Source organism: Vipera ursinii, assembly GCF_947247035.1.
Source record: "Vipera ursinii genome assembly, chromosome: 1".
Lineage (NCBI taxonomy): Eukaryota > Metazoa > Chordata > Lepidosauria > Squamata > Viperidae > Vipera > Vipera ursinii.
Window position 1 is genome coordinate 36,011,472 of NC_139512.1, and position 27,801 is coordinate 36,039,272.

At 39.9% G+C, this 27,801-nt stretch overlaps 1 protein-coding gene across 1 annotated transcript; it reads right to left on the reverse strand.

The window, feature by feature from the left end:
* Window positions 1-73: 73 nt before the first annotated feature.
* SLC25A47 (solute carrier family 25 member 47) lies at window positions 74-27,796 on the reverse strand (the record flags this gene model as incomplete). Its single annotated transcript, XM_083359034.1, has 6 exons — window positions 74-493; window positions 6,791-7,067; window positions 7,767-7,949; window positions 8,631-8,702; window positions 14,307-14,350; window positions 27,769-27,796. 6 exons carry the CDS (start codon window positions 27,794-27,796, stop codon window positions 213-215), a joined length of 885 nt encoding a protein of 294 aa, XP_083215160.1. The 3' UTR covers window positions 74-212.
* Between the last annotated feature and the right edge of the window lie 5 nt (window positions 27,797-27,801).

The following is a 27,801-nucleotide window of genomic DNA, read 5'->3' on the forward strand; positions in this document are numbered from 1 at the left end:
AATTCTTTCTCCTCAGGCTACACAAGTAAACCCCCCCACGCAAAAAAAACAACAACTATTGAGTGGATAATAAAGTTTAATGCACACATCCAGTTCTGAGATTTGCAAACATAAAGATAATTTATCATCACAAGGGTTTTCTGAAAAAGTATTTAAATAAATTGGCTTTAAAAATAGGCAACCACTTATAGAACGATGCTGAAATAAAATCTTCATTTCTCCAAACGTTTCCCAAGCCTAAGAACAACTTCATAAGTTAAGAATATCATCATATTTGTAGGAAATGCACGAAGCGAGTTTAGTCCAAGGCCTTTAAAAAGAACTCTTACTCCTTCTTCCCTTATGCTGTCTCTGACACAATGCATTAGTCCAGTATATTTACGCTGTCCATCACCATCTGCTTGCATTCGGGCTTTAATTACATCCATTGGGGTTGCTGTACCCCAGGCAAGAACACCAGCACAGCCCCCAGATAAAAGCACAGCCCACAGGTCTGTAAACATAAGTATAAATAGTGTAAGTTATCATTAATACTCCAAAATTATTAAAAATTCAAATGTTGGTAAAAAAGATATCCCAAACTTTCTATTAACGCTACTATAAGTACCTCAAAGAAAGCCATTTTTCCCACCTTAACATAGGAGGATTTCTTATATTGGCTGAAAATAAAAGTAGTGAAGTTTGACAAGTTTTTTGTTTTTGTTTTTTATCTTCTTTTTTGAGAGAGAATCATCTCAAACTCAGTGTCATCTTCCTTTGGGTAAATAAAGCACTATGTAAATTAATATAATCCTCATAAAATATCACTTCAAGGCAAAACATGAGTCACTGTGTCGTTTTCCCAAGCCAAGACCTTCAGTCCTCATTATCAAATTAAACTCCATCTAACACAAAAACACACATGTACACACACAGGAATTATGAAATGTGTGACTACAGAATTTGATGATAGTAACCTAATATGGCTGTCAAAAAGAAATTAAAGAAATTCATGGAGGATATCAAACATTTTTCAAGGTCATCTGGCTGGCCCCTCTGAATCCTGGATATTGGGACAGACCATATAAATAACCATATTTAAACACATTATAGAGTAACCACTTATAACCAGATCTGAATATTAAGAATTTGAGATAATTTGCTACATTGATATAACTCTTCATATCATGTATCTTATATTAAGACTATTAGAAAAAAGGGCATAGCTAAAATAAAAATGTCATAATGCCTTTTTGACCTGCTTTCCATAGTTCATGCCCAAAAGGCCTGACATTCAGTGGTGGGATTCAGCTGGTTCGCACCACTTTGGCAGAACCGGTAGCTAATTTTTTGTTGCTCGGGCCTAGAATGGACTTCCGGAAGTGGCATCCACACAGAGAACTGGTTGTTCACATATTTGAATCCCACCACTGCTGACATTCCTATTGTGAAGCACAAGAAGAGGCATTCCAGAAGTTCTCTAAGTCTATTAATCATCATCCTTCCCCTTTTTAAGTAGGCATGTGATAGTAGTTTCCCTCCCTCTTCAAAGGCTGAGCGTCAAAGAATTGAGGCCTTTGAACTCTGGTGCTGGAGAAGACTCCTGCGAGTCCCTTGGACTGCAAGGCGATCAAATACTACCTTCACTGGACTGAGTTGTTCTCTGAAAAATTCCAAATAAAGTTCACTGTCTTCATCTCATTTTGATTTTTATGTTGTTGTTGTTGTTAGTTGCGAAGTCGTGTCCGACCCTTCGCGACCCTATGGACAGCGTTCCTCCAGGCCTTCCTGTCCTCTACCATCTTCTGGAGTCCATTTAAGCTCACGCCTACTGCTTCAGTGACTCCATCCAGCCACCTCATTCTCTGTCGTCCCCTTCTTCTATTGCCCTCAATCTTTCCCAGCATTAGGCTCTTCTCCAGTGAGTCCTTCCTTCTCATTAGGTGGCCAAAGTATTTGAGTTTTAGCTTCACGATCTGGCCTTCTAAAGAGCAGTCAGGGTTGATCTCCTCTAGGATTGACCGGTTTGATCGCCTTGCAGTCCAAGGGACTTGCAGGAGTCTTCTCCAGCACCAGAGTTCAAAGGCCTCAATTCTTTGGCGCTCAGCCTTTTTTATGGTCCAGCTTTCACTGCCATACATTGCAACTGGGAAGACCATAGCCTTGACTATACGCACTTTTGTTGACAGGGTGATGTCTCTGCTTTTTAGTGTGCTGTCTAGATTTGCCATGGCTTTCCTCCCGAGGAGCAAGCGTCTTTTAATTTCTTGGCTACAGTCCCCATCTGCAGTGATCTTGGAGCCCAGGAAAATAAAATCTGTCACTACCTCCATTTCTTCCCCGTCTATTTGCCAGGAATTGAGAGGGCCAGATGCCATGATCTTGGTTTTCTTAATGTTTAGTTTCAACCCAACTTTTGCACTCTCCTTCTTCACCCGCAACAAGAGACTCTTCAGTTCCTCTTCACTTTCTGCCATTAGAGTGGTGTCATCTGCATATCTTAGGTTGTTGATATTTCTTCCGGCAATCTTAATTCCAACTTTTGATTCATCTAGCCCTGCCTTTCTCATGATGTGCTCTGCATATAAGTTAAATAGGCAAGGCGACAGTATACAGCCTTGCCAGACTCCTTTCCCAATTTTGAACCAATCAGTGGTTCCGTGTCCAGTTCTCACTGTTGCTTCTTGGCCCGCATATAGGTTTCTCAAGAGACAAATAAGATGATCTGGTACACCCATCTCTTTAAGGACTTGCTACAGTTTGTTATGATCCACACAATCAAAGGCTTTAGCATAGTTAATGAAGCAGAAGTAGATGTTTTTCTGGAACTCTCTAGCTTTCTCCATGATCCAGCGTATGTTGGCAATTTGATCTCTAGTTCCTCTGCCTCTTCGAAATCCTGCCTGTACTTCTGGTAGTTCTCAATCCACATACTGCTGAAGTCTAGCTTGTATAATTTTAAGCATAACATTACTAGCATGAGAAATAAGTGCAATGGTGCGATAGTTTGAACATTCTTTGGCACTGCCTTTCTTTGGAATTGGAATGTAAACTGATCTTTTCCAATCCTGTGGCCACTGTAGAGTTTTCCAAATTTGCTGGCAAATTGAGTGTAGCACTTTTACTGCATCATCTTTTAAAATTTTGAATAGCTCAGCTGGAATACTGTCACCTCCACTAGCTTTATTGTTGCTCAGCTTTTCTAAGACCCACTTCACTTCACATTCTAGGATGTCTGGCTCGAGGTCAGTGACCACCTCATTGTGATTATCAGGGACATTAAGCTCATTCTTGTATAGTTCCTCTGTGTAATTTTGCCATCTCTTCTTAATCTCTTCTGCCTCTGTTAGGTCTCTGCCATTTTGGTCCTTTATCATGCCCATTTTTGCATTGAACGTTCCCTTCATCTCTCCAATTTTCTTGAAAAGATCTCTGGTCCTCCCTATTCTATTGTTTTCTTCTATTTCTTTGCACTGTTCATTTAAGAAGGCATTCTTATCTCTTCTAGCTATTCTCTGGAATTTTGCATTCAATTGGGCATATCTTTCTTTTTCTCCCTTGCCTTTCGCTTCCCTCCTTTCCTCAGCTATTTGCAAAGCTTCCTCAGACAGCCATTTTGCTTTCTTGCATTTCTTTTTCTTTGGGATGGTTTTGGTTGCTACCTCTTGTACAATGTTGCGAACCTCTGTCCATAGTTCTTCAGGCACCCTGTCTATCAGATCTAATTCCTTAAATCTATTTGTCACCTCTACTGTATATTCAACAGGGATATGATTTAATTCATACCTGACTGGCCTAGCGCTTTTCCCTACTTTCTTCAGTTTAAGCCTAAACTTTGCAAGGAGAAGCTCATGGTCTGAGCCACAGTCAGCTCCTGGTCTTGTTTTTACTGACTGTATAGAGCTTCTCCATCTTTGGCTGCAGAGCATATAGTCAATCTGATTTCTGTGTTGACCGTCTGGTGATGTCCATGTGTAGAGCCGTCTCTTGGGTTGTTGGAAAAGAGTGTTTGCTATGACCATCGTATTCTCTTGACAAAATTCTATCAGCCTGTGCCCTGCTTCATTTTGTACTCCAAGGCCAAACTTGCCTGTTATTCCAGTTATCTTTTGGCTTCCTACTTTAGCATTCCAATCCCCCATGATGATAAGAACATCATTTTTTGGTGTTAGTTCTATAAGGTGCTGTAGGGCTTCATAGAACCGGTCAATTTCATCCTCTTCAGCACCGGTGGTTGGGGCATAGTGATATTGGACTACTGTGATATTGAATGGTTTGCCTTGGATTCGAACTGAGATCATTCTGTCATTTTGAGGATTGTATCCCAGTATTGCTTTTCCTACTCTTTTATTGACTATGAAGGCTACTCCATTTCTTCTGAGGAATTCTTGTCCGCAGTAGTATACCTGATGGTCATCTGAATTAAATTCACCTATTCCTGTCCATTTTAGTTCGCTGATACCTAAGATGTCGATGTTCAGTCTTGTCATCTCTTGTTTGACCACGTCCAGCTTGCCTTGATTCATGGATCTTACATTCCAGGTTCCTATGGAGAAAAAATCTTTACAGCATCGGACTTTCCTTTCACCACCAGACACATCCACAGCTGAGCGTCCTTTCGGCTTTGGCCCAGTCGCTTCATTCTTTCTGGCGCTACTAGTACTAGCCCTCTGCTCTTCCCCAGTAGCATATTGGACGCCTTCCGACCTGAGGGGCTCATCTTCCAGCGTCATATCATTTTGCCTTTTGGTACTGTCCATAGGGTTTTCATGGCAAAGATACTGGAGTGGGTTGCCATTTCCTTCTCCAGTGGATCACGTTTTGTCAGAACTCTCTGCTATGACCTTTCCATCTTGGGTGGCCCTGCACGGCATAGCTCATAGCTTCATTGAATTACGCAAGCCCCTTCACCATGACAAGGCTGTAATCCATTAAGGGGTTGATTTTTATGACTTTCTGTTAAATTAAGGTACAGGATTGTGTCACAGACTTGAATAATCTGTTTACAATGTAAATTTAAATGTAGTGTGAGAGCCAGATTATTAGGGGTTTTTTTTCCTGCAAGGCAACATTCCAGTGAGGGGGAAACAGGTATTTTCTTCAAGGCTCAAGTTGTTATAGTTTTACCTTAAATAAAACTTTATTACACTTTTGTAATCCACTACAAGAAGTTGTTAGCCAGAATATCAGCTTTTCCTCAGTGCTTTGGGAATACTGGCTAGAAATTCTGGTAATTGGTAATTTGGAGGGCAATAGGTAGGAAGAGGGTGGGCTGTAATATTTATTTGTTCATTTATTTGTTTGTTTATAAGATACTTGACCCCAGAATGACCCTGCAACCCTATTAGTGAAAGTAATAATAGTGGGAAGCAATCTGAGTTCACACTTTTACCATCGTACTTCCCATGCAATTTCAAATACAAATTAAATTATTATTTATTATTCTTCTGACAAATTGTATTTGTCAAGCAAGGATATTGAACCAAAAGAAAACCCTTAAGGCAAGCAAAAAGAAATCTTAACTCATTTTCCTACCATAATGAATAATCATTTTCTATGCCTCGTACTCAGAAAGGTGGATACTCCTGTATTTATTATACCTTTCCTTCACTTTCATAGATGAGAGCTTCTTTGCACAGTAATACACAAATCCTTTTTTTTTTACTTTAGGGTACTCTCTACTTAAGACCTAATATGATTTTGGCAATCACCCACAGAATTAAGGAGGGGTGATGAAGGCTGCTGTCTCAAGATTTGTCTTTTCTTTTTTTTTTTACCTTTTTCATCCCTTCTTTCCAGACTTATTGAGCATATACATATCCTTCACACCATTCCCTTTCCTGGTAAACAATATTAGGCCAAAACAGCTAAACCAAGTTTAGATCAACACCATTTAATAAAGCCCTTCAAACTTTTCTAGGCTTGTAAATCATCCATGCTTCTACCTTATCTATATACCACTTCATACAACTTCCCTTTGTTCTCACCAAGTCATAAAATGATAAAAAAATAAATCGTCATTTGAAAAATCCTTGCACAATTCTTGCTGTTTCAGAAATGGGTTGATACAGAAACTTAAAGTTGTATGTCAACTTTTACAATAAATTATAAACTTTTGCAAAATATGTGCATATTTAATAATTTAAATTTTAAATGCACAGCATTAGTTACCGTACATTCAAGAAGCAAAGCTTTAAAAAAAACCTGTTATCCAAGAAAAGCTGGTGAATGACATCAGAGGACACAGCCTCTGTCAACCAGTTTCATAAGAGTTCAAACAGAATTTTGTAACAAGCACTTTAAGTATGTTACACAACCTGTGTAATTTATGTGAATTATCATTAAGCTTATTTTACCTTGTTTTATATGCAAAGGATTTGCAACATCTATTTATAAAAATCAAGGAGCATAGTGGAAAAATGGGACTAAAATTAAATATAAAGAAGAAGTTCTCCAAGAGTTATCCTGACAAATTGCTTCATTTAACTCTGTGTAAGCTGAATATGAGAATTTGCAATATCTGGGATCAGGCAGAGGAACATCGAGCCTACACCTCTCTGAAATCATCCCTAGTGCAAAAATGCGTGGCCGTGTAAATTCTGGCAGACATCTGAGGAAAGACAGCCTTTATTCAAAAGATGGAAATATTCTACCTGCAGTATCCTTAATGATGCTTTAAAAAGTTTGTATACCACAGGGTGACAAAAAAAATGCAAGGTAAAAATGAATACATGTCAAGCTGTCATGACACAACAGGCAAGACAGACATCTAAAGCGTCTGAAACAGATGATTCCCATTTAATGCACATACCTGGTTTGTTTTTACCGGTTGGAGTAAGCCAGTCACACAGGACAGAGTAGGTGAGAAAATATGCTCCACATGAATGACAATCCCTGCCCAACAGAGCCAAAGATCCTTTGTACAGACCTGCAAGGCCTTCTTCTTTCACTATTGTCCTCAAACAATGCAAAGAACCTTGATACTTAGGTCTGAAGTCAAAGGGATGAGATGATCCTATTAAGGAATATGGCTCTTTCTGGATCTGCAGTCTTACTTTGGCTATTTCTGCAGGTGATATTAGCACAACCTAGAGCATATAATTAAGAGAGTTAGATTATAGATTAGAGTTAGGATATATATTAGAATCAGATCTTGCTGCCCAGAACCTGGGCAGCAAGATACAATTTCATGTATCATATCTGATGCTTTGATCAAAATATATTCCTATATTTTCCAATCATGTTTGCATTTGGCATATCTGCTCTGAAAATTTTCTCTAACAGACACAAGGGTGTCAAACTCCCAATGTCATGTGATGTGTCGCAACATATCGCAACTTTTTTGCCATTGCCGGCAATGGGGTGGACGCAGTTTCACTATGATGCATCCAGCCCGTGAGCCAGCAGTTTGACACCCCTGGTCTAGAGGAATAGGTAACATTTTAGTAGCAGGGAGGACCTGCTTAATATTTCAGGGTGTGTGTGAGAGGTTCACACTGAAAAAGTTGGATCATATACCTGAGAAGGGCAAGGGTTTTTCTGATTTAGTTCAGTTTTAGGGAAGTTAACGTATTACATGCATTTTAGAGTTTAGAATGGAGCTTTAGTAGTTTCTCTGCATCTAAACAGTTGGAAACTACAGTGCTCAGAGGCCACAAAAAGGAACTTGGGACCACAGATTGTTCACTCACTTCTAAAGTTTTGGAGATAAATAGGCGATGCTGACAAATCCTGTTCCCTCAGCACACAGATAGATTCACCCCATATTATTTTATCTTTTAACCTACCCGGACAGCTCCTGTAACACAACCTGCAAAAGATATATCCACTTTTGATGGCTTTCTGTCTGCAGAGCCATATCGTAATCTACAGATACCATAAAGGAAGTTTTTATAGATTCCAAATGAAAATGATGAAATCAGTGATGCCATTAAAACTGTCATTGAAATCCCTTTGAAGAAACCTGGCACCTGAATGGAAAAGAAAAACGAGCAAAATACCTTTTTAGAATAAAATAAAAAGCATAAGATTCCTTGCAAGCAACAAAGTGAGTATAACCTAATAGTTTCAGATTTTGTTGCTAAGCAAGGCTAAAAAAAAGCTGTAGGCACACATAATTATTTTATATTACTCTATTTCCCACTTTTATTATTTTTATAAATAACACAGTGAACACTCACAATACTCCTTCCTCCTCCTATTTTTCCCACAACAACCCTGTGACATGAATTGGGCTGATGGACCCAAGCTGGCTAAATAGAAAGTCACTAAAAACAGCGAGGTAAAACATTCCTTTTAGACAAATCTTATATTCTTTCTATGTGGCTACACATTACACTGTAAGAAATTACATTTAGTAAATTTGGGGGCCTTTAGACATTTTGGACTACAACTTCTATAATGCCTCATCATTGGCCATCTTGGCTGCAGTTGATGGGAACTGAAGTCTAAAGGTAATTGAGGAAAAGTTCCCTACACCTGGCATGTGTTCAGCTGTAGAATGAATCTGCTAATTTTTAAAATTGTTTGGAACTGCATACAAATCTATAGATTTTTCTTGTGAATATTGTCAGGCTTTTTAAGAGGTAATAAAGCAAAAAAAAAGGATTCTTTGATCATGCTAATTATAGGTACTATTCTTAGATACATACCTTTTCAGTTCTATATATATCTCTCATACAATGCCATATTCCACGATAGTGTGCTTCTGTCTGAATTCTCACCTACCAAAGCAAAGTAAAGCAATCCACTATACACATCAAATGTATAAACAGAAGTACCACAATTGGGCATGTTATGAGACATACATTTTGTTTACAAACAATAAGAACAGGAACATTATATTAAAGGTGCAGAACATTTGTTTTTGAAGAAGAAAAGTGGAGATCTATAGCTCAAGCAGTATTTATGCAACACACTAAATCAGCCAAGCACATTTTCAAGTAGCCATCCACATTGTGGCCTAGCATGTTGTGTAAATCTAGGATAGGGGGGAGGATTTATAATTCAATTTATAAACCCAGGGTCATGTATGGGTCAGTTAACTGCAAGTAACAGAGCTGTAACTGTCTATTATGGTTCTGAAGCACCAATGGGATTAGGAGGGTGAATTTTGGAAATCTTCCTGCTAAATTCTTTAACTCACCCAAGAGCTTTTACCTGAAATTTTTAAAAAAACTTGTACACAATGAACTAAGCCTGTTGTGTCTGTAAATAGTTGCAAACGTGTAAAATAGCAGGTTGCAAAAGTAGGTTCTTGAAGCGGGAGATTCTGGTGCAACTATTGGTTACATTAGCAAAGAAGCGGGAAAATAGTGATTGATGATTGGTTACAGTTTAAACAGTTCTACTATAAAAGCTTGAAACATTTGACAGTTGTCAGTTGACTTATGTGTATTGAATAAACTCCTTTCATTGTGAACCACTCTGAGTCATTGTCTACCTGAACCAAACAACTGGCGACGAAGGTGGGATCGACGGCAGACAGAGAAGGTTCAGCGGAACAGCTGCGCAAAGGCGGCAAATTTGAAAAGAGTCACAGTCAACCATAAGCGGCCGTGGCGGAATCAACAATCCTCCAAATGGCGCAAATCGGGTCCTTAAAAGAATTCGACCCAAGCTTCCCAGAGGACTGGGAAGAATATATAGGACAGGTCGAAGGTTTCCTGCTTGTTAACGGGATAACGGACGACCGGAAAAAGGCGGCGGCGTTACTGACAATTTGCGGCACACCAGTATATCGGATCGCTGTAGGACTTTGTCAGCCACAGCCGGTCTCAAGTGTTCCGTATGCCGATCTGTTAGCTAAACTAAAAGTACATTTCACGCCAAGGGGATCCGAACTCTTTTGGTGTCGTATTTTTGAAAAAAGGAGCCAGAGGCCGGGCGAATCGATTCAAAAATTCGTTGCGGCAGTCAGAGAAGCCGCAGTACGATGCAAGTATGACAACTTGGAAATCAGAATTCGGGACCGAGTGGTACTGGGCTTGCGAGATGAGAATCTACAAAATAGAATAATCGCCAAGCCCACCGGTGATTTGCAAGAAGTACTGGACGAACTATTAACGTATGAATCCACCGGGTATCGCGACCCCCCCCCATAGTAGCATGGCTGTGTCTGCCGAAATCAATCAAGAAGGCCTTGTGGACTGCGGGGAGGTGGACCAGCAATGGGAAGAGGACATCGCCGAGGTCACCAGACGATTTGGGAAAATGGCGCCAAAACCATCCCGAAGTGACGGGCCTGAACCGAACCGCCGAGTCCAAACCGCAACACCACAACGACAAGTGACAGCGACCCAACGGCAATGGAGAGACACCGCAACGAGACCGCGCGACAACGACAACCGGTGTGGCAGCTGTGGGGGCAACCATCCCCGCGCAACTTGCAGATTTCGTACCGCCAGATGTAGATCGTGTGGGAAGACCGGCCACATCCAAGCCATCTGCAGGGGTCGTGCACGCGACAATCGCCTACATGAAGTCGACGTTTGGCCCAAAGGTAAGGTAACCCTTACTATAGTGGCAAAGAGACCCCTAGACCGTGGGCTAAATTTCTGAACCGTGGGGAGGTGGCGCGAGTCAATCATAGTAGGAAGGGAAAAATTAATAATTTTCCGGAAGGAAAATTAAAAATCATAGTCCAATTGCAAGGGGTTCCTTGCAAGATGGAAATTGATTCAGGGGCCTCAGTGTCCATAATATCCAGTGAAACCTTGAAAATGATTGAACAAATAAGTGGCAGAAAAATTCCACTTAGTTCAACCAAAATCCAATTGACCGACTTCCAAAAAAAACCAATAAAAATTAAAGGGAAAATTACCCTTAGTGTTAAATTTAAGGGGTTTAAGGGAGCTTTAGATTTAATAGTGACTGAAGGCCAGAGGACTAGTCTAATTGGCCTTAACTGGTTTCCTGCCCTGGGCATTTGGATAGGGGGAATAAACACAGTTATTAAAAATAAGACCCTCGAATCAGTCTGCGATGAATTCGCAGACGTATTCGATGGGTCTTTAGGTAAATACAAAGGGCCCCCAATTAAATTTAATCTAGACCCGTCGGTTAAACCCATCAGGCTTAAGGCCCGAAGGGTGCCTTTCGCCCTGAAGCAAAAAATCGAGGCCGAGCTCGATAAGCTTGTAGGCCAAGGCGTCTTAGAACCAGTCGAGGGTGGTTTGTGGGAAACGCCGATCGTCACACCCCTTAAACCTAACGGGGATGTGAGGATCTGTGCTGACTACAAAGCCACCCTGAACCTTGGAATGAAAAAACACGCTTACCCGGTCCCGACGGTGAAGCAGGTCCTCACCACGATACAGGACGGCGCCATATTTGCCAAGTTAGACTTGGCGCAGGCGTACTTGCAATTAACTGTTTCTGAAGAGGCTGCTGAAGCTCAGACGATAGTTACCCACAAGGGGGCGTTCCGAGTCTACAGACTGTAATTTGGTATTGCAGCAGCTCCTGGCATCTTTCAAGAAGTGATGGAGAGGACCTTAAAGGGCATACCTGGTGTATGCCCTTATTTTGATGATGTCCTGATAGCTGGAAGAAATGAAGAAATATTAGCAGAGCGTCTGGAACAGGTATTGGAAAGGTTTAGGAGGGCTGGACTGAAATTAAAAAAGGAAAAATGTTGCATTGGGGTTAAGTCCACTGAATTTCTAGGATTTAGGATAGACAAAAATGGAATTCATCCTACCCCTGATAAAATCAAGGCAATTAAATTGGCACCAGAACCAAAAAACAAGGCTGAATTACAAGCCTTCCTTGGCTTAGTTAATTTTTACCACACATTTGTGCCACACAAAGCTGCCATAGCAGAACCTCTTCATAGACTTTTAGATAAAAAGACCCCGTGGCAGTGGCTTAACAAACATAGAGTTAGTTTCCAAACATTAAAAGACATTCTTTCTAGCCAATCAACAGTAACCCATTTTATTGAAAATAAACCAATTTATTTAGCTTGCGATGCTTCACCTTATGGCGTGGGGGCTGTTATCAGCCACTTGGACAGTCATGGTGTTCAAAAGCCAATCGCATATTATTCCAGGACGCTTACTAAAGCAGAGCGGAATTATGCACAGATTGATAGGGAAGCATTAGCAATCGTGGCAGGAGTAAAAAAGTTCCATGATTACCTTTATGGTAGGAACTTTACCATACTCACTGACCATAAACCATTATTGGGACTGTTTACCACTGATAAACAGACACCCCAAATAATGTCACCCAGAATGCTGAGGTGGTCAATTTTCCTCTCAGCATATTCATTCTCCCTTCAACACAGACCTGGCAAGGAAATGGGACATGCTGACGCCCTTAGCAGACTGCCATTAAATATCACTGAGGAAGACCCTGCCCCTGTGGGACAAATAATGTCTTTACAGGACATTCCTGATTGGCCCTTAACCGCTAACGATATAGCTGCAGCAACAAATAAAGACCATATCCTAAACAAAATTATGGCCTGGGTCCTTAGTGGGTGGCCAAGTACTAACCCGGATGCCAAGTACATTCCTTATTTTAGAAGAAAGGATGAACTGTCATCCCATTTGGGATGTGTTCTGTGGGGAAACCGTGTTGTCATTCCCGAAATCCACAGACCCACAATTTTATTAGAACTACATGAGGGGCACCCTGGAATAGTACGTATGAAGGCATTGGCTAGGAGTCACTTATGGTGGCCAGGACTTGACAAAGACATTGAAGAATGTGTTTCTAATTGCTATTTGTGTCAATGTTCTAGGCCTGAGCTGCAACACACACGTACTCATAAGTGGGAGTTAGCCAGGAATCCTTGGTCCAGGATTCATATTGATTTTGCTGGACCTTTCCAGGGGTTAACCTTTCTAGTAGTAGTAGACAGTTTCTCTAGATGGCTAGAGGTAGTACCCGTCAGTTCAATGACTTCTGGTAAAACAATACAAGTTTTAAGGGGCCTCTTTGCCACTCACGGGTTACCTGATGTAATTGTGTCAGATAATGGGCCCCAATTCACCTCTGTTGAATTCCAGGATTTCCTCAGGGCCAACTTGATTAAACACACGACATCAGCACCCTTCCACCCGTCCACCAACGGCTTGGCTGAACGAAATGTGAGGACCACTAAAGATGCATTAAAGAGAATCATCCGTGGCGATTGGCACCAAAGACTGGCAGAATTCTTGCTGACCCAACATTCGACCCCGTGCACGGCTACCGGAAAAAGCCCAGCAGAAATGAGGTGGGGGAAAAGATTAACCACCAAACTGGACAGGTTACATCCTGACAGACTACCATCAAGTGCGGAACCGGACATTCCAAACAGATCATTCAAAATTGGGGACCTAGTCTGGGCTAGGAATTATGCACAAGGAGACAAATGGGTCCCAGGGGTGGTCACTGAGATATTGGGACCTTTGTCTTACACTATTGAGGGGGAAGGGAACAGGGTTAGCAAAAGACATATAGATCAGCTAAGGAAGAGAACTATTGGTTGTATGCCAGTTGAGGGGAATCAAAGTATACATGGGGGGAACATTGCATCAGGGCTTATTGATAACAACTTGCCAGTTAGTGGGGAAGCAGAAATGCAAACCAGTCCGTCCACAGCTAACCAACAACAACACAGTCAATTTGACTGGGAGCTGCCCCCTTTGAGCAGGCCAGCAATAGCTGAACATCAAACACAACAACAACCACAACTTGTTAGCAGAGAAGCATCTGAGCCAATTAGCCAAGAGTCCAGGTCCACCAGTGTAAGTCAGCCAAGCAGACAATCTGATAGAAATGACTTAGGTATCCAAAGCAATAGATATCCTTCAAGAGTCCATAGGCCACCGAAATATTTAAGAGACTATGTCAATTAATAACAACAACTGGGGGGTAAGGGGTGTTGTGTCTGTAAATAGTTGCAAACGTGTAAAATAGCAGGTTGCAAAAGTAGGTTCTTGAAGCGGGAGATTCTGGTGCAACTATTGGTTACATTAGCAAAGAAGCGGGAAAATAGTGATTGATGATTGGTTACAGTTTAAACAGTTCTACTATAAAAGCTTGAAACATTTGACAGTTGTCAGTTGACTTATGTGTATTGAATAAACTCCTTTCATTGTGAACCACTCTGAGTCATTGTCTACCTGAACCAAACAAAGCCATTATATGATTTGTTTGCTTTTGACATGGTACTCTATGTGCACCCAGTCACTGTGGATTGTAAAATATAGTTTATTAAGCAAAGGATCAGCTAAACAAAGTGTTAACTTAGTCACAAAGAAGAGACCTATACAGTTTGCCATGTGGTAGGGATTATACACAAAATAGTACTTTTAAGAGACTGGCTGACGTACCTTTACTGTATCCAATGGATAACCTACTGCAGCACTAACACCACCTGAAACAGATAATGGTACGTGAATTTGTTTGGGAAATGTTATAATTAAATATGTTCAAGCCTATGGAAGAGAGACCACATTCTTCAAGCTACTACATTAAAGCTTCCCAACCCATCCCATGCATATTCCACATTTATGTACCAAACTCCTCCCTCTTACTTTGAAATTATTGTTTGTATGTACTTTGTTGATGGGCTATGGAAGTTAAGACTTTCTCCCACCTTAACCCACCACGCAGTTTGTACAACAAAATACAATTAGATGTGAGCATCCCCAAAGTGCACTGCAGAATGTGCCTGGGGTTAAATACTCATACAAATACTAATGCAGCCAGATTGTGAAGATTATCTTTGTCTTTAATTTATCATGCATTAAGCTTATATTCATAACTCTGAAACCAACTTGGGAAAGGAGAAAACAAATTATACTGTGTGGATGGGAAGAGTTAATGACCTCAGATTGGAGAAGCAATATGCATACCACCTTGAATTCCTGGAGGAAAGGGAAATCTTAATAAAGAAACCAGAAAATTCTATGAATTTTAGTTTACTAGAGATAAATACCAGTGCTTAACAAATATGAAAAAATGGTGGGAAGGCAGACATCTTGTGGTAGTTCATTCAGCAAATTTTAAAAAAATCAAAGATCTCACATTGTTTCTATTCCATTTGTAAAAATAAGTTGCTAGACATTACTGACATTTACAACAAGATGCTACACAATATTTCTCATTTTTAACAGCCATCTGGTTAAGAGACATCTTCCCTTATTTGTATCTGTTTAATGCTGAAGGCTATTCAGTTGTGCCTATTTCTTATTTGCAAAATATCCATTGGACAGTAATAATGCTAGTTAGTATGATGCAATGGGATATTGTTGCTACAACTCTCCATTACTCCAGCATTCTTCCTGTCTGGGTTTTGTAAAGCTGTTTCCTGTTTAGCTGCTATTCCTTTGCTTTTATTTAGCAGGTTTTTTTTTCCTTTTTTCATTTCTCCTACATTTCCATTTTTCTCAGTTGATACTTAAACGTACTATGGCTTCTAGCAGCTATGGTATTGAGCCTACTCTATTCCTATTGGCTTATTCTGGGTGTGTGGGTGTTTATGGTCTGTGGTTGATGTTCTACTTTGACATGCCTAGGAATTTGATGAATCATGGGAATATTTTCCCCTTGCTATATTATGTGTTCTCCCTGAAGAGTACCAAGTTTGCTAATGGAAATAGTGATAGAAGACAACCCAAGCATAAAGTATAAATGAAAGAAGGGAGAAAATGAAAAAATATGCCCCATGTTGGTCTTAATAATATTGTTCTAGATATCAACTGACCTCTTCTAGTATGCCCTGAATGACAGTAATTATATAGCTTTTAAACAGTCTCAAGGGATTTCCACACTCCAAATATAACCACCATCAGACACTTCTATGGCCCAAAATAGTCTCTGGGTCTGAAAAATTTGAGCTGCTAACGCAGCTGGAGAAGAAAAACAAACAAGTCATACAATCCATGAGTAAATTTTCTATTTCCATTAACAGTTTAAGTAGGTATATATTATGAAACTTTCTCTAAAATAACTTATTGTAAAATAACTTATTTCCACACTCCAAATATAACCACCATCAGACACTTCTATGGCCCAAAATAGTCTCTGGGTCTGAAAAATTTGAGCTGCTAACGCAGCTGGAGAAGAAAAACAAACAAGTCATACAATCCATGAGTAAATTTTCTATTTCCATTAACAGTTTAAGTAGGTATATATTATGAAACTTTCTCTAAAATAACTTATTGTAGGGGTTGAAGTGCTGGATGTGGACTAGGAAGACTTAGTAGACTTAGTCTCCATTCAACTACTGTGAGCACACTGAGGAAGGTCAGTCAAGAAACCAGTAGGGAAGGGAGGTGCCTTAATGACATATGGTAGCATATCAAAATCTTGAAGGCCTATTCAACTTTTTCTATGCCCTTATATGAAACAAAATGAAAGCAGAGTTATTTTGAGTTTCTTTTTCACATTTTCTTCTTTCTCGGGATTCTGTAACCATTCCTGCAGTTCCTCCCTTATTGTCTCATTCATTCTGTCCCTGTACACAGGATTATTTCTACATCCTTCACAATTGAGGCTCACTGGATAACTTGTCATTGTTTTTCACCCAGCCTGCCTTATCAGCCTATGGTGGGGATAGAATTAGGGAAGATCTGTCATGTACATTCTTATGAGAAAAAAATGAGATATAAATAAAGCATGGTTTTAGGACAGTTGCTTTCTTATCATAATATATCATAATATCCTAGATACATGCAACAAGAAACCAATAATTTAATAGAGGGGGAAAAGAAATTATGAATCTAATATTTTCAATTGTCTTTTTTATATATACATAGTTCTAATTCAAGGGACGCGGTGGCTCAGTGGGTTAGGACACTGAGCTTGTCGATCAGAAGGTAGGCAGTTTGGCGGGTCAAATCTCGAGTGCCTTGTAACAGAGTGAGCGCCTGTTACTCATCCCAGCTTCTGCCAACCTAGCAGTTTGAAAGCACGTAAAAATGCAAGTAGAAAAATAGGGACCACTACAGTGGGAAGGTAACAGCGTTCCGTGCGCCTTTGGCGTCTAGTCATGCTGGCCACATGACTATGGCTCTTCAGCTTTGAAACAGAGATGAGCACCGGCCCCTAGAGTTGGAAACGACTAGCACGCATGCACGGGGGAACGTTTACCTTTACCTTTACTAGTTCTAATTCAGGAGAGGGACATCATTCAATACCAAGTGAGTATTCCTTATACCGTAGTCATTTTTACAGTCATCTATTTGATGATCTCTGCTTGAAGAACTTCCCAATCCATGTCTGACATAAAGAATCATTAGAACAATGAGCATGAATTGTCCATCAAAATTTAGCAAGTGTGAAGTAGATGGAGCACAAAAGTTTACAAGTTATTTAGTATCCCAAAGGCGATTTTTCACAAGGCAACAGGACTTTCTTGTTTTTCTTTGAAGACGTTTCGTTTTGCATCCAAGAAGCTTCTTCAGCTCTGACTGACTGGATGAGAACCGAAACGTCTTCAAAGAAAAATAAGAAAGTCCAGTTGCCTTGTGAAAAATCGCCTTTGGGATATAACTATGACCTGGAAGACTGAGAATCTCCATAGGCAAGTTATTTAATATATTTCTAGTTAAGATATAGTACTGTCTTCCACATGTCTATGAACTACCTATGAGGCTTGGTATCATTAGCACTAACCATACTATCAATCTGTCAACATATGCCTTAAGATTCCTTGTTCATGAATATGTGGGAACAGAGGGGGGAAGAGGGCCAAACGGTAAATATGACTATGTAATTGTGCAAATGCTGTGACCTACATACTTGCATCAGACACTGGGATGCAAGTACATAAAGGAAGCATTTGTGTGATGATGTGCATATGTCTTCATTTTTGCAGTACTGTGGTTTGCTATAGACATTACTGTCCCTGTTCTTTTTTTAAAATGTCCTTCCAAATGTAATTTTAGAAAGAAACCAAACCCACAACTTTATTTTCACTTTGCCAAAATGCGGGATTTCCATAATATTCCTTCTTTTGGGAATAAATACTTCAGTGATGCTTCTAATGACTATATTTTTTGCTATGCCTTCCTCTTTGAGTTTCTCCACAGTGATAACATACCTTCATCTTCTTGTTTCTATCTGTCAAGCAAAATGCATTCATGGAAATAGCACAAATCCTCAGCTGTTCCCAGAGTATATGTTTACTAGCACTTTCCTTGACCAACTGAAAATGGGTGACTTGATACTTGCATCTCCCAGCTGGCTCTTATTTTGGAAGTATACCTGATTAAGGATTTCACAGAAATTGGGTGAATAGACTGGGAAAGAAGAAGTGGAAGAGATTGGGTTCCTCTTTCCTGTAAAGCTTTTGTAATGATGCTTACAATATAGCAGAGGTGTCAAATTGCCAGCCCATGGGCCGGATGCGTCACGCCAAAACTGTACCCACCCCATTGCTGGCAATGGGAAAAAAGTCACAATATGTCATGACACGTCACGTGCAATATAGGATCATAAACTGAAACCTGAACATACTTCAGTCTGTTAAAACAGATGGGGGTGGAGATAGAGTTAGTCTTACAGTTTGCAGGTGCAACTTTTGTTCAAAAATTTAGGAGATTGTGACGAAGTACAACAGCTGAAGAAATTTATTACACAAACAGTACATACTTAATTCTAGCCTGTTCACACTGAAAGGGAATTCCTAATGTCAAATAATCATTTAGTGGACCATATAAACCAGTTATTTAAGGATCAAAATAACTGTCCCTCAATCACATAACCTGAAGGTATAGAACGGTCAAAAATAATAAACAGATATTTCACAGTATTTTGAAGGAACTCTAACCTGAATTAGTAATTACACGAATCAAGCTGCATAGAATAAATTCTTGCAAATTCTCTCATATCCCTAATTGTATAATTTCTCAACAGGAAAAATGTATTCCTGAATAAGCTCATCATAATTATTCTGACTAGTTTTCTACCTCCAAGAACTCATGGTTTTTTACCAGGAACACATTCCTCCTGACCTCTCTTAGGTGTGCTTTTTAATTCTTGACCAACTTCAGACAACAGCTGCTTAATACAAGTAGTCCTCATTTAGCAATCACAATTGGGATCAGCTATTTGGGCACTAAGGGAAGCAATTATTAAGTGAAACCACGACTGTGCTTATGAACTTACTTCAGCTTTTTCTTTGTTTTACACACCTTTAAAGGTCATAAATGCTATGGTTGGTCGCAAAATTACTTTTTCATCACTGTCATAACTACAGATGATCACTGTGCAAGACAGCTGCTAAATGAGGACACACTGTATGTTATCAAATTTATTATGAATGGAGTCTGTAAACACTCTGTGCTGAGTTCCAGATTAAGAAATAAATACTATTATTTGCTATTGATTACCTCCCTAAAACTGGATAACAAATCAGTATTACTTTCAGTTTGATTTCAGTAAGTTCAGTTTCCTCACTGCTATGACCTTCTTCCTCCTTTTATTTTCTCAGTACCTTAGAGAGAACTGTTTGTACTATACAAAAGCTCATTGGATGATCAAGGACCAGAATTTGTCAAATTCAAGAAGAATGCCTTCTTCAGAAGTTATCTAAATAGTATAGAGTTTCCTGCTTGAGCAAGGGGTTGGGCTAGAAGACCTCCAAGTCCCCTTTCAAATCTGTTATTCTGTTATATATGTAACAAATATGCAATAGAGATATTTATTTAGTGCAATCTCCATTAACAGTGCCACTTGTTATAAAGCAAGGACTGGAAATGGTAATACTTCCATTTCTGAATATAAGAGCTTTTAGCCTGACATCTGTCTACAAGCAGCTTTCTTGAACTGGTACCCTCTAGATGTTGGGCTAACTTACCGTCATCCTTAGACAACAAAACCAATAGCTAAAGTAGTGGAGTTGTTATAAATAGTAACTAGAGGGCATCAGTTTAGGCTGATTTAGGGCAAAGTTGTGCTTTCTGTCTGGCCCATCCCTAGTACAGGCCCGTCACTTCTTGCTTGTACAAATGAATGCTATTATCTTCTTCTTACTCCCAGCACTTTACAAATGTATCCCATGCCTGTGTTTTCCAGCTTCAGTTCAAAACTAAGCCTTTCAGAGCAGATGTTCCATTCTAGGAGCAGCTCCAATTTTGATTGGCTGCATGGCTTGGCATGTCCATTCCCTTCCAGCATCTGGTAATTGCCCAGAGCAGCCATTTAGCTCAGAGCTACCAGGCTGTTCCATTCCTGACATTTTTAAATAATCTTGCAGTTGATCGTGCAGTGGTCTGTTAAGTCAATGAACGTTTTTCAACCCCAGAAACGTATGGTCCATACAACCCTTACAATGTGTCCCAGTGGGCACCCTTTTAATTTTTAATGCCCAATTGGAATGAAGCATTCTCCTCTTCCTTCCCCACTTCCCACCACAGTATTACCATTTTTATTTGGAGTACAAAGAACAGAGACATCCATGATAGTTTCTCAGTATGCACCACATTGATACTTTCTTGCTATATTTCAAGATAATATTTTCTCTAGAGAAAATGGCATCCTGAATATTCAAGTGTTGAAAGTCTTGAACCGCAGTGGATTTGGATTTTTGAAAGATTAGCTTTGTTGCCAGTTCTCAGTTCTAATGCAATTGAATGGCAAATTATCTGCACATTTAAAAGCATCCAGAATTGGAATCTTCAGTCCTGAAAATCTGTCACTGTTGGTGGCAGTGGTTTTAACCAAAAAAAAGAGTAATTAAGAAACATGTACTTAAGTATGAACTAGCAGTGTGCTGCAGCTGCCCCCAAAGAGCATGTGACGTGATAGTACTGCTTTATATAGCACTGGTGAGATCATACTTGGAATACTGCATCTAATTCTGGTCACCACAGTGCAAAAAGATGTTGAGATCTAGAAACAGTGTGGAAAAGAGCAATAAAGATGATTAGGAGACTGGAGGTCAAACCATATGATGAATGTTTGAGGGAACTACATATGTCTAGTTTAATGAGGAGAAGGACTAGGACTGATATGATAGTAGTCTTCCAGCACTTGAGGGGCTGACCCAAAGAGGGAATCAACTTATTCTCCAAAGCACCTGAGGGCAGGTCAAGAACTAAGGCAGGGGTGTCAAACTCAATTTCATTGAGGGCCGCATCAGCATTGCGGTTGCCCTCAGGGGGCTGGGTGGGTGTGGCCTACTGGGTGGGCGTGGCTAAAGTGCGTATGGCCTACTGGGTGGGCGTGGCCAGCTCTACATCGTTCGCATCAAGGGTGCCTATGGGGGCCTGGGCAGGAGTGGGACAGATCTGGGCGTCTCTGGCAGAAGGAGGGTCTCTGGGCCAGGGCCAAGGCAGTGGGGGCCGTTCCCTCACTGTTTCCAGGATGGCTTCGCGGGCCACATGAAACCACTTCACGGGCCGGATCCGGCCCCCGGGCCTTGTGTTTGACATGTCTGAACTAAGGGGTGGAAGATTATTAGAGAGAGATCCAACCAAGAAATAAGGGGAAATTTCCTGCCAGAACAATTAATCAGTGGAATGGCTTACCTCCAGAAGTTGTGGGGCTCCATCACTGGAGGTTTTTAAGAAGAGACTGGACAGCCATTTGTCCTGAGTGGTATAGGGCTCCTGCTTGTAGCAGGGGGTTGGACTAGGAAGACCTCCAAGTCCCTTCCAACTGTATTATTCTGTGTTCTAATAAATATAAAGGTAAATACAAAGGTACCTGAGAAGTCAAAGGATACGATCATGCAGGAAGGGCCAGGTGAATAGAACAGATGTGGAAACCATTCTTCCTCTTCCCACCAGACCACACCCATGCTGGGCTATGGCTGAATTGCTCAGGAATACATATTGCACAAGCATTCATAAACTTGGTTTCTTTGAATCTGATTTTGTTTTGTTTTGCCCTGCTGCTCCAACACCTGCAAGGAGGAGCTCATGCATCTTAGGGGGAATTTATGCATGCTTGTTCTGCCCTTATTTTTCTTAGTGGTAGCCTGAATACAGACATTTTAAGAAATCATATTTGTTTTATTATAAGAACTTCTACGAGTACTTTTTCATTCACTTTGACTCTAAACAGCTTGCACAATTGCTTTAAAAAGAAGCACTGGTGTTGTGTGTTAGTGGTAACTTAGTGTAGAAGAAGAGGCCAGTTAATAAAGACCATTCCTAATATAATTCTGCACATGTAGCCAACACACACATGAGGTGGCTACAATTTCTCCAGTTGGCAAAATATCCCATAGTAAAGCTGAGTACTTAAATAAAGACCTGGAGTAAATATATTCATTCTCTTCTAAGACAATGAGGCCATGTTGTTGGGAGCACAGAAAATTTTCTTTTCCATTATCGCATCTGTTCAGGGTATAATTGGATTAAATTGTTTCAAATAGAAAATAGGGTTTTGTCTTCTTGTGTGCATCCAATGACAGAATCAGCAGCACCAACTACATTGCTTTTGTATAGTAAATGTAAGCTGCTCTAAATCAGACTTAAACTCTGTACTGAGAGTGGGTAGGGTTATTCTAGTATCTGAGGTTTAAACTGATCTTGCTTCAACCCCTTTGCAAAATGTTGTATAAAGTCCAATCTGATTATTTATATTACAAACAACTTTCCACATTCATTTACATTACAAATATCTCTCCACATTCTGTAATTAATTTAATTCACCATGGAAGTCCTAAAGGCAATGGAATATTGCCAATGCAAATATTCTAATCAAAGGCATACTTAGCTTCAATATATAAGTCTTCTGTCACTCTACAGTAGGGGTGTCAAACTCGCAACATCATGTGACATGCATCCAGCCCACGGGCCAGCAGTTTGACACACCTGCTCTACAACAGGGCTTTTCAACCTTTTCGCCCATTGTACCACTTTTAGGATAAGGTAATATCCGAGTACCACCAGTCACCCAACAAGTTGTCAAAAACTTGACCAAAAAAGAGGAAAAAATGATAAAGTATAGGTAGTCCTCGACTTACAACAATTCATTTAGTGACTGTTCAAAGTTACAACGGCACTGAAAAAAGTGAATTATGACCATTTTTCACACTTATGACTGTTGCAGCATCCCCAGGATCATGTTATTTACATTCGGATGCTTGGCAACTGATTCATACTTATAACATTCAGTATCCCAGAGTCATGTGATCAATGGCCAGGGGGGGTGTGGCCAGCTCATCACTCGGGGGAATCTGTGGATCTCTGGTGGAGGGGAGTGGGACTGGGGTGGGTGCCTCCCTCTCTCCCATTGTCCCTTTCTTCTTTCTTTCTTTCTCTCCCTCTTTGTCACTTAACAAGCAGCCTCTTTTCCGCAAGCGAGCTGGGCAGGAGACCGTGATCAGCGTTTCTGAGCGCAACTTCTGAGCACGGCTCAGCTGATCCCAGGCTCCTGCCCAGCTCACTTGCTTGCAGAAAAGAGGCTGCTTGCTAAGTGAGCTGGGCAGCATCCTGGGATCAGCTGAGCCGTGCTCAGAAGTTGCGCTCAGAAACGCTGATCCTGGGCTCCTGCCCAGCTCATTTAGCAAGCAGCCTCTTTTCCGCAAGCAGGAGCCTGGGATCAGCATTTCTGAGCACGACTTCTGAGCGTGGCTCAGCTGATCGCGGGCTCCTGCCCGGCTCGTTTGCAGAAAATAGGCTTCTTGCTACGTGAAGCCCCAGGATCAGTGGGCTACCTGGCGCTGATCCTGGGGCTTCACGTAGCAAGCAGTATGTTTTCCGCAAGCGAGCTGGGCAGGAGCCGTTCGCTTGCTAGCCCTTCCCCTCCAAACACACCACTTGCTCACTCACCCTTCCTCGCTCGCCATTCCACTCGCTGTTGCTCTGAAAAGAGACTGGTCTGCCCCTTTTATACTTTTTCTTCTCTCCACCCTCTTCCTTTTCTCTTCCGGGTGCACCAGAAGCTCCAATTAGCATGTCGCCACAGATCCTGGGGATTCTGGCAAGCTTTGTAGCTCCAGCTGATCTCCAGGTCTGTGTGACTCCATTTTGACTCGTTCCCTCCCCCACTGTAATTAGCTAGGCTGGGCTCACGTACCACCAGCCAGGGGTTCGCGTACCACTGGTGGTACGCGTACCACCGGTTGAAAAGCCCTGCTCTACAAGATGAAGGAAAAATTTTATGAATATCTGTGACTGAAAAGGCTAAGCCTGAAGTTCATGAATCCTGCCTAGCATGGTTTCTGCATATTTCAATAAATTAAAAAGGAACCCATGGTCTATAGGTAAGTTGCAAATAAGGTTGAGTAGACAATACAATGTGGTTTAGAATGTTATTGTAAATAAAGGTGAGATGAAAATGTAATATATAAATGCCATATTTAGCCAAAAGGAAAAGTGAGAGAACTTCTGAACTGGGAAAGATAAGGGACTTTTCTCTTTTAGGTAAACATTATGCTAAGTTTAAATTGTTTCAAACTGACAAATAGACTTTTGTCTTCTGATATGTATCTAGAGTTGGTTTACAAATGATTTTGTAAAACATTTTATAGGAAAAATGATTTGCATTTTATGTTTGTTTGTTTGTTTGTTTGTTTGTTTGTTCGTTCAGTTAGTTAGTTAGTTAGTTAGTTAGTTAGTTAGTTAGTTAGTTAGTTATTTTTTATAAATAACTCATGGCAGCAAACGTACTCCCAATGAGAGTATGCCTGAGTAAGAATAATTGGCTCATAGTCACCCAGCCGTCTCTCATGCATAAGATGGACCTAAAACTCACAGTCTCCCATTTTCTAGCCTGATGCCTTAACCACTAGACCAAACTGGCATGCCCTATATATCAAATATTCCCTTTTTATTTCTTGGGTCAATATCACTTCAACCATTTCACTCACAAATAAAGTAAAAATAGAAAAGGAGATATTTCTTATCTGTCCTAGAATAATCCAAATAAGTCTTTGATATCTGACATCCCTTGGGATGGCACAGAAGTTTGCATATATTGGCAACAGTTTTTGAATTCAATATGATTTAACCTTGGTCCATCTTAACTGTAAGTCATAATCCATATAGTTAGCTTTGCAATAAAAATTTCTTTCTAAAATACAGTAAATATTTAAAATTTCACTTTGACTCAGCCTAATTGAGCATAAATAAGGAAAGTGAACATATAAAGTTTAACCATGGGTTTTGCTTGGCCTAGTTTTATATTAAGAGTTGTCAACAGGGAGAATAAAAAAAGAAAAACTCATGAAGTTTCCACTCTTTAAATTGGTTAGGTTCTGTGTGGGGGACATTTTTAAAAAATCACAGATGAACATTTTTTAAACATAGAGTCTTATCTGCTGAATCATGCGGTCCTAGGAGCACTGAACTATGGCATTCTCTAGAATGCATTAATCAGTACTAAACTGGTAATGTCTCAAAGAATAGCCAAAAGAGCTAATGGAGCAAAGGCTGAAAAGTAGCTGCCAGAACATTGAACAGATTGGTCAATAGCATTTCTACTTTTACAGAATTGGTAAAATTCCTCATTTATATACATGTCATCCTCTCCAGAAATCACAGCATCAAATGCATTTTTTCCAATAATTTCTTGACAATTATAGTAAAACATTAGAAGTAATTAAGTCCAGCCTAATTTATAGCACAGCACAAGGACGAATCAGGACAAATGTTATCAATGTACATTGAATGTATTGTTCCAATAAACAATAGTGAGGGCAACAAACATGCATTTTAACTTCAATGATCAATTGAAATGCAGTTTGATGTTTCAGATGAAAAGAAGCATGCAACAGAGTGAAGAATTAAAAATAAATGTGATGGAATTATTGCGATGAAATTGAAGTGAGAAAATTGTGGAAGAGATGGAATGGAAATGATAAAAAAGTAAAAAATAGTAAAGCTAGAAATGCAGATGATATAATTGGAAGAAGACTAAAATAGTAATCCAATTTGTTTATAGCTAAACAATTTGTTTAATGTGTGTGACGGTTGTGCCTAGGCCATTGAAAGAATACCATTATGATTCCAGTCTATAGAGGGAAAAGTAACAAGAAAGAATGCAATGGAAAAACTGCAGAAGGATGAGTTTGCTAAGTATGGCTGAAGAGGTTTTGGGCAGAATTTTGATCAAAAGGGTTATGAGAGGAGACAGTCAGGAAAATGTGGGAAAATCTGTTTATGCTTTCTTTGAGCAAGGTAAGTGGTCTTTAGCAGGTCATTCAGAAATATGAGAAGGTTTATTGTACATTTTTTAGTATAGAAAAATGCTTATGATAAACAGAATCAGGTTGAATTGTGGAATGCTTTCTATTAATATGGACTTGAAAAATGGTTGCTGAATGTGATATAAGTGGTACGTAAAGATAGTAAACATACACACAAACAAATTTTATATTTAGTAAATGATACAACACAGACTTTGGAATAAGGCAGGGATGTGTGATGTCCCTTTCTTAATGTAGTTACTGTAAGAAGATGTGTATCAGAAATATTTGGGGTAATATTAGGGGCATGATATTCCAGAGCATGAATATACATGTATGAAAATAGTGGTTGAGAACCCAAATGGTTTACAATGTTTATTAGATAAATTGTATGATTCACAACTAATGATCTGAAAAGTTACTGTATGGAAAAGTAAGGTAACCGTGGTTGTCGGAGAAATGAAGTGAATGATTACAAGTTATACATAAACAATAAAAAATAGAACAGTAAAATTATACAGGGCATCCACAGTAACACTGGTTTTAAAATGGCAGGTGTAATCAGCTGTCAAAGCCCTGCTCTTTTTTAAATGTGCCTTGCATGCATTACACATAAACAAAAAGGTTGGGGCTTGGATTATTTAGTTGTACCCACTGTTTTGAAGCTAGTGAGTATGGGAAAATACTTGAAGAAATTTTAAAATATGCAAACATTATCAGAAAGATAGTAGATAATATGTGACCTATTGAAAGGAATGAATATTTGTCTACAGAAGTGAAAATAGCTGTGTTTAAGTGCATGCTGTGATCTACTTTTTGGATAGAAATAGACGTGAGTATATTAAAATAAACAAAAATAAATGGAGCACAGTGAGAAAAAAATTGTTTAATAGGGAGGGAAGGGGAAGGGGAAGTGGGTTTTAAATTATTGTGGACAAAATAAAAAGTGAGCAATCACTGAAAAGAAATATGTTGTAGTATTTTGCACAATTCAGTAAGAATAGAATTGTGAATTAAAATACATTTAAAAGAGTAACTGGGCTAAGAGGGGAAACCAGAAAAATAAATATCAGATGGAGTAGATTAGATCCTCAAAAAGAAAGGTGAAAAACTAAAACAAAGAGCAACGTATGAAGTAATGTATGATTGTGTTGGAAACAAGGATGGACTACAAGGATAGAAAGGAAATACATAATCATATTAAAGAATCAAATGTAGAAGGACTATTGACACTGATCCCAAATCTGCTACTATCCTCAGTTAACTTCTTGCCTGGTTAAGTTCTCACTCCTGGATGTCCCAAAACTCTAGCTCTAGTGCTAGAACACAGGTCTGCAACCCGCGGCTCTGGAGCCGCATGCGGCTCTTTCAGCCATCTCCTGCGGCTCCCAGTCTTCTGCTATGTGTAGTCCCCCCCAAAAAAAAGTGGGACTAAAAAAGTTCAACCAATCAATTAAAATATGCAGGGTAGGTGTATATCTCGCCTTGGCTCCACTCTTCAGTCAAACCCTGTTCTGCGCATGTGCGCATGTACATGCATGCCCACACATTTTTTGCAGCTCCCAGTTTTTCCTTTTGTGAGGGAACCATTTCCGAGTGGCTCTTTCACTGTTTCAGGTTGCTGACCCCTGTGCTAGAATATGCCCATGATATCAGAGAAATAACAATGGTCTCTCTTCATCAAATACCACCATATTATTTATTACCTCCAATAGCTCCAGCAACGAAATCCATCTGCA